Source organism: Mustela erminea, chromosome X (genome assembly GCF_009829155.1).
Source record: "Mustela erminea isolate mMusErm1 chromosome X, mMusErm1.Pri, whole genome shotgun sequence".
NCBI classification, from domain to species: domain Eukaryota; kingdom Metazoa; phylum Chordata; class Mammalia; order Carnivora; family Mustelidae; genus Mustela; species Mustela erminea.
Window position 1 is genome coordinate 30391808 of NC_045635.1, and position 8307 is coordinate 30400114.

Here is an 8307-nt window from a genome sequence, read left to right on the forward strand (position 1 = left end):
GTGTGCCTTGCCTGAGTACACTGGGGTGACAGCCACATGGTGTGGGGCCCTGACCACTGACAGAGGTGCAGTGGTCTCTGCAACAGACACAGACAATGGAATAGCTCAGGCCAGGTGAAGGTCCTGGGGAGTTCAGAAAATGTAAAAGGAGGTCCTGAAGCTTTCCCACATACCTGGCACTTGTAGTTGCCTCCCCAGCATGGATGTCTGGATGTACGAAGTTCAACTTTGGGATGTTGACCCCATCTGAAAGGCTACTTTCGGAGCTTTTCTCTTTTATGAATCATATTATGTTGAGCAAGGAGAAAGTGCATTCCCTGCTCTCTTAAGGCCTCCCTTTGGTGTGAAGTTCCTGGTGCTAAATGAACTTAAAAGATGTAGCTAAAGGATCAGCAAAACTCACACACATAGGAAGCCTTTCTTTGATATGAAATTTTATGTGCCAAGCCCAGTGGGAGGGCCTTCTGTAGGCCCTCCCATGTTTGCTGAACACATACGGCTTTGCTCTGGTGTTATGTCTCCGGTGCATGATGAGGTTGGCTTTGTCACCAGAGAGTTGCCCACATTCACTTCATCCATAAGCCTTGCTGTGGTGTGAACTTTCATGTGTTGAAGAAGCTGGGAGTGACTGACATAGGCTTTCCCACATTCACCGCACACATAAGGTTTCGCTCCACTGTGAATTCTCTTGTGTATTTTAACGTAGGAACTGTGGCTAAAGAATTTCCCACATCTATCACACTCGTAAGACCTCTCTCCAGTGTGGCTTTTCTGGTGCTCAGCAAGCGCATCTTTACGGAGAAAGGCTTTCCCACATCGGCTGCACATAAAAGGCCTTTCTCCACTGTGAATTTTTTGGTGCTGAGTAAGTGTGTCTTTTCGGCCAAAGGCTTTCCCACATTCACTGCACTCATAAGGTTTTGCTCCGCCGTGTATTCTCTGGTGCTGAATAAGATGAGATTTTCTGACAAAAGATTTCCCACACTCAGCACACTCATTAGACCTTGATCCCATGTGAGCTCTCTGGTGTATTTGGAGGTTGGAGTTGCAGGCAAAAGATTTCCCACAGTCGTTGCACTCATAAGGCTTTTCTCCAGAGTGGATTTTCTGGTGCCTAACACATTTGCCTCTGGTGCTAAAAGCTTTCCCACATTCACTGCACTTGTAATCTTTTTGTCCAGTGTGAAGGGCTTCCTCACACTGGATGCTGTTGCATGGCTTCTCATCTGTAGTGGCATGGTGCTGGACAAGTCTTGAGCTGGCCACGAAGTCCTTCTCATCCTCTTTGCAAGTGAAGGCATTCTCTGACTTGTAGCTTCTGTAGCTCTTCACAAAGGAATCTTGGTCTTTTTTCCTCCTGGGGACTTCTTCACTCTCCTGCTTTGGGATCTGGTCAGTGTTGACAGTGACCCAGAAGGTTCTTCCACATGACCCACATGGATGTGAGTGAGGCCCAAGGGATGTTGTTACCTGCTGCTCAGACAGATGCAAAATGTCTTTTAAGATTGGGTCACACGTGTTACAAGGGTGGTTCTTTTGGATGGAAGGACCCACGCTGAGAATTTTCCCCTGTGACTCTCTTACAGAAACACCCTGCTCAGAAGATGCGCCTTCATTTTCTACTCTATGACAAGGGCTGTGGCTCCCCCTGACTCTCCCTGCCCCTGCTGGAGCTATGGCTACATTTGCAGGAACCCCATGCTCTCTCACTGACAGTAGTTGGGGAATTAAATGATATCTGGAAATTGGAAGTCCCAGTGAGGTCACCAGTAGAAAGTTTTCCAGTATCACCTTACAGTATAGGCGTTTCTGAGCTTCATCAAGTAGCTCCCACTCCTCTGGGGAAAAGTATATGCACACATCCTCAAAGGTTACAATGTTGCGGTTGGGATCCGTTGCGGTCTGTCCGCCAGCCTCCGCCATTGCTACAGTATCAAGGCCCTGAGAGGGCGCGCCTCAGAGGGTGTGAGGAAAAATGAAGCAAAAGATTGTCCACGCCACGGTCAGACACCAAATCTCCACACAAAGGGACACCACATAAAAATAAAGCTGAGGGGAAAAAAAAAAATAAAGCTGAGGTAACACGGCTTCTACAAAGCAGAAAGTTACGCCCCAACCTTGAAAATGGCGTCCGTTCGGTTAGAGAAAAAACCGCCGGAGCAACGGTCTCTGCCTAGTGCTTCCAGTTGCCTTTCTCAGATGAACCGGAACCAAATATGGTCCAATGGACTGAAGCAGGAAGTCCCACCCGGAAGTCGCCTTAAATATATACATATATATTTAAACAGAGGAAGGGCTGACTTCCTTAGATAGGAGAGAGGAATGGAGGTTTCATTTGGCAAGTGTGACTTAAGGTAATTTTAAAGTTCATGGTTCTCGGTTTCATTCAAATCCATCTAAATGTGTCCGTTCCAAATTTCATAGTCCTGAATAATTTTTTTTTAATGATTCATTGTTGCTATACAGGGTAGCTATTAGGTGTTTTGTTTTCTATGTTGACCTTGTATTTAGTCACTGTTGAATTCCCTCCTTAGATCTACCTGTTTGTCAGCTGCTTATCTTAGATTGATTATATAGATGATCATAACCACCTAAAATATTTTATTTAATATTTTCCAACTTCTGCATTCATTCCCCACTTATTTTTTTCTCTCATCTTTTGCAGTGGCCAGAACTTTTAGGATAAGGTTGATTAGTAGTGTTGATAAGAGATGACTTTTTAAATTTCTGAATTTAATGTAAATTATCCTAGACTTTGCATCCTATGCTGTATAAATATTTGCTGTACATATTTGGTAGAAATATTTATGAAAGTTGTTTGCCAAGTTTTTTTTTAAATCATGAATGATTGCTGGATATCATTCAATGGTATATTGACCTATATTTAGTTATGTTTTTTCTCATTTAGGTACATTATTTTCATGAATTAACTTTGTTGGTGAATTTTCTTAAATTTTGCTGTCCTTGAATTTTGAGATTAAACCATTAGTCATGAGGTCATTAAAATGAAATATTGACTATGATTTGCTGATACTATGTTTGAATTTCGGTTCTGTGTTTTAAGTGTGATTAATCTATGTTTTTGGTTTTTTGTGCTTTTCTTTCTTGGGGATCACAGCCATTACTAAGCTCAAAAAATGAGAAATTGTCTATTTTCTGTTCTATATATTGAAGCAGGTTTTTTTCCCCCACAGTTGAAATTAACTTTTTAAAAAAAGCTTAGTAAGTCTGATATCTTTGTGGTTCTTAAATTTAACTTTCTTTAATTTTATGGTTTTCTTCATGATGGGCCACTTGCTAGTTTATATTTCCCTAGAATATTTTTATATTATCTAGGTTTTCATATATTTCTATTACATTGATCACTGTATTTTATTATTTTTACCTTTATTTTTTTTAAAGATTTTATTTATTTACTTGACAGAGAGAGACACAGAGAGAGAGAGAGGGATCAGAAGTGGCAGGGGGAGAGGGAGAAACAGTCTTCCCACTGAGCAGGGAGCCCCATGTGGGGCTTGATCCCAAGGCCCCCAAGATCATCACCTGAGCTGAAGGCAGATGCTCAATCACTGTGCCATGTGGGTGCCCCTGTTTTTACCTTTATTTGATATTTGTCCAGGTTTATTGAGGTATGATGATGAATAAAATTGTATATACTTAAAGTATACAATGTGATGATTTGATATATGTATATATTATGAAATGATTACCACAATCAAGTTAATTAACGTATCTGTCACCTTATATAGTTACCTTTTTCTGTATGTGCATTGTGAGAGTGCTTAGGGTCTGTTCTCAGCAAATTTCAAGTCTACTATATACTATGATTAAGTATAGTTACTGTGTTGTACATTAGGTCCCAGTAACTTATTCATCCTATATTTTTTGTTTTGTTTCAAGTTTTTATTTAAATTCCAGTTGATTAACATACAGTGTAGTAATAGTTTCAGGAGTAGAATTAGTGATTCATCACTTATGAATAACACCCAGTGTTCATCACAGTTAAGTGTCCTCCTTAATACCCATTACCTATTCAACCCATCCCCCTGCCCACTACCCCTCCAGCAACCCTCAGTTTGTTCTAAGAGCCCCTTATATGGTTTGCCTCCCCCTCCACCGTTTTCATCTGTTTCATTTCTTAAATTTCACATATAAGTGAGATCATATGGTATTTGTCTTTCTGACTGACTTACTTCTCTTAGCATAATACACTCTAACCTCATCCACATCGTTATAAATGGCAAGATTTCATTCTTTCTGATGGATGAGTATTATGTGTGTGTATATATCTGGATGTCTCTCTCTCCCTCTCTCTCTCTCTCTCTATATATATATATTCATATTCACCTCTTCTTCACCCATTCATCAATCAATGGACCTTGGGCTTCTTCCCATAATATTCCTATTGTGAATACTGCTGTGATAAATATCAGGGTACATGTGTCCCTTTGAATCAATATTTTTGTATCCTTTGGGTAAATACCCAGTAGTGCAATTGCTGGGTCGTAGGGTAGCTCTATTTTGAACTTCTTTTTTTTTTTTAAGATTTTATTTATTTATTTGACAGACAGAGATCACAAGTAGGCAGAGAAACAGGCGGAGAGAGGAGGAAGCAGGCTCCCTGCTGAGCAGAGAGCCTGATGCGGGGCTCGATCCCAGGACCCTGGGATCATGACCTGAGCCAAAGGCAGAAGCTTTAACCCACTGAGCCACCCAGGCGCCCCTATTTTTAACTTTTTTGAGAAACCTCCATACTGTTTTCCAGAGTGGATGCACCAGGTTGCATTCCCACCAACAGTGTAAGAGGGTTCCCCGTTTTTTGCATCCTTACCAAAATCCGTTGTTTCCTGTGTTGTTTATTTTCACCATTCTCACAGGTGAGAGTTGATATCTCATTGTAGTTTTGATTTGCATTCTCCAGATGATGAGTGATGTTGAGTATCTATTTGTGTCCATTAGCATCTGGGTGTCTTCTTTGGAAAAATTTCTATTCATGTCTTCTGTCTATTTCTTAACTGGATTATTAGTTTTTTGGGTGTTGAGTTTGATAAGTTCTTTATAGATTTTAGATACTAACCTATTTTCAGATATGTCATTTGCAAATATCTTCTCCCATTTCATAGGTTGCCTCTTAGTTTTGTTGAGTGTTTCCTTCAATGTGCAGAAACTTTTTATCTTGATGAAGTCCCAATAGTTCATGTTTGCTTTTGTTTCCCTGGCCTCCAGAAATGTGTCTAGTAAGAAGTTGCTACTGTTGATGTCAAAAAGGTTGCTGCCTGTGTTCTCCTTTAGGATTTTGATGGTTTCCTGTCTCACATGTAGGTCTTTCATCCATTTCGAATGTGTTTTTGTGTGTGCTGTAAGAAAGTGGAAAAATATAGAACGCTTCGTGAATTTGCATGTCATTCTTGCAGGGGGGCCATGATAATCTCCTCTATAGCATTCCAATTTTAGTGCATGTACTGCTGAAGTAAGCATGAGAACTTATTTACCTTATCACTTAAAGTTTGACCCTTTCTTTGACCAACATTTCCCATTTTTCTCCACTACCTAGACTCTGGTGACCACCATTCTACTCTTTGTATGAGTTTGACTTTTGTTTTGTTTTGTTTAGATTCCTTATATGAGTGAGTACATACAGTGTTTGTCTTCCCATGTCTACTTTATTTCATTTAGCATAAGTACTACAGGTTCATTCATATTGCCACAACTGGTAGAATTTCCTTCTTTTTTATGGCTGAATAGTATTCCATCATATATACACATTCACTGAGTAATATTCTATTGCATATATATATATATATACATATACATACATATGTGTATACATGTATATTCTCACATTTTCTTTATCCATTCATTAATTGATGAACACTTGGGCTCTTTCCATATTTTGGCTATTGTGGATAGTGCTGCTATAAACATTGGGGTGTATGTGCCCCTTTGAATCACTATGTTTGTATCCTTTGGATAAATACCTAGTAGTGCAATTGCTGGGTTGTAGGGTAGCTCTCTTTTTAACTTTTTGAGGAATCTCCACATACTGTTTTCCAGAGTGGCTGCACTGGTTTGCATTCCCACCAACAGTGCAAAAGGATTATCCTCTTTGGGAAGATGGAAAGGTAGTAGGGAAACTTAAATTTTTTTCTACTGATCAAAACTTCTCCTAAATATATTGACTCTGAATAAAAATCATTCCTATTCCTCTGAACAGAAGTTTGAAATTATAAAGACAAAATTTGACTATTTTTAGGTTCCCTTCTTTACATTTTTGTTGCATCATGAACAATGGCCATCTACAAAGGGTAGAAAGAAATACCCAGAATGAGGGGAATTTTGTTTAATTCTACTTAAATATCATCTCTTTCTTGATGTTGATTGTGCTCTCTTTTCATGACCTGCTCTCTCCTCTTCACTCTTTCTTCCTGCTACAACCCACAAAATCAGGTACGTTGAAGAATAAAAAAAATTATGACCTTTATCAAGATAAAGAAGATTCACTACACTGATCACTGAGCAAAAGAAATTGTAAAATGGAACTTTTAATATTTTAAAGCCATTTGGAATACAGTTCACATGAATGATTCTGTACAATGTACAAATCGGTATCCTGGAGAATTTGCACTGACAGCCATGGGAGGAAGACATGCGGGAATAACTTTTAATTGCATATTTAATTGACCTTGTAGGAAAAATGAATCTCCTATGTTGTACTGAGTACAATTACATAAAGATTTGAAAATAATATTATCCAAAAAAGTTACTCAGACTATTTTATGTTGTTATTAGGATCATATAATGTTTGTGCTCTGCATTCTTTTGACTGTAATAAGACAATCACCATCCTGCTTTATAGCAGAGGGGTAGAAAGGAGTTAGGAGATAAAGCATACATTTTGCCAGCATTTTTAGTAATTTATGATAAATAACTTAATAAAAGTCTCTCTGAAAAATTTCAGACATCATTTTGAAACAATCAGATTTATAGTTAATACAGCTAAAATGTAATTTTAAGGTGGCTTTCTGCTTTTCCAACAAATTGGATATTAAGGTAATTTAAAATAAGTAAATTAAGTATTTTTCCCCACGTATGTTTTCATATTGGATAGAGCTAAAGAGATTGTTGTTTAGAAGAATGAATATGGCTATTTTCCTCAAAAGCATTTGTCCTAAGAAGACATATTTTATTATTTTTTTCAGATATAAAATTTAGTGATTCATCACTTATACGTAACACCCAGTGTTTATCATAACTAGTGCCCTCCTTAATAACCATCACCCATTAAGAAGAAGATGTGATATATATATATACAATGGAATACTGCTCAGCTATCAAAAATGATATCTTGTCATTTGCAATAACATGAATGGAACTAGAGGGTATTAATGCCAAAAGAAATAAGTCAATCAGAGAAAGACAACTATCATATAATTTCACTCATGTGTGGAATTTAAGAAACAAAACAGAGGATCATAGGGGAAGTCAGGGAAAAATAAAACAAGATGAAAGCAAAGAGGGAGACAAACCATCAGAGACTCTTAATCATAGGAAGCAAACTGAGGTTTGCTGGAGGGGAGAGGGGTTGGGGGATGGGGTTACTAGGCAATCGATATTAAGGAAGGCTTGTGATATAATGAGCACTGGGTATTATATAAGACTGATAAGTTACTGAGCCCTACCTCTGAAATTAATAATATAGTGTATGCTAATTAATTGAATTTGAATTTAAATGAAAAAAATTAAAAGAGGACATCTTTTAGTTAACATATTTAGAAAAAGGCATTGGCTCATATAAAAATAGTACTAGCTAAGGTCCCGTGTACAAGGGAAAATAGATAATTTTAGAAGATATAAGGCAAGAAATGATCACTATTTGGGGTGCCTGGGTGGCTCATTGGGTTAAAGCCTCTGTCTTCGGCTCAGGTCATGATCCCAGGGTCCTGGGATCGAGCCCCACATCGGGCTCTCTGCTCAGCAGGGAGCCTGCTTTCCCCTCTCACTCTCTGCCTGCCTCTCTGCCTACTTGTGATCTCTGTCTGTCAAATAAATAAATAAAATCTTTAAAAAGAAAAGAAATGATCACTATGAGAGATCATCAATATGAGAGAAAGTAAAGGTAATTTTCTCAGACCTACAATATAGACCAGGCAGTTAAGTGCCATGATTGACAATGATTTGGCATGAAAATAGAACTGTTAGGATACATAGCAACTGTGATCTACACTTCCATTTAGAATTACATGAGTTGCAGTGATGACTCTCAGAATATACACCATGAAACATCTGGCAGTGTTTAATGCCATATCC

At 38.3% G+C, this 8307-nt stretch overlaps 1 protein-coding gene and 1 non-coding gene across 2 annotated transcripts; both read right to left on the reverse strand.

The window, feature by feature from the left end:
• Positions 1–349: 349 nt before the first annotated feature.
• Positions 350–2164, reverse strand: LOC116583575 (zinc finger protein OZF-like). The gene has a single exon (XM_032331658.1). It carries the CDS (start codon positions 1921–1923, stop codon positions 436–438), a length of 1488 nt encoding a protein of 495 aa, XP_032187549.1. The 5' UTR covers positions 1924–2164; the 3' UTR covers positions 350–435.
• A 3207-nt stretch (positions 2165–5371) lies between these two features.
• On the reverse strand, positions 5372–5474 carry LOC116583787. The gene has a single exon (XR_004282896.1). It is a non-coding gene; the product is annotated as a U6 spliceosomal RNA (small nuclear RNA).
• Positions 5475–8307: the final 2833 nt, after the last annotated feature.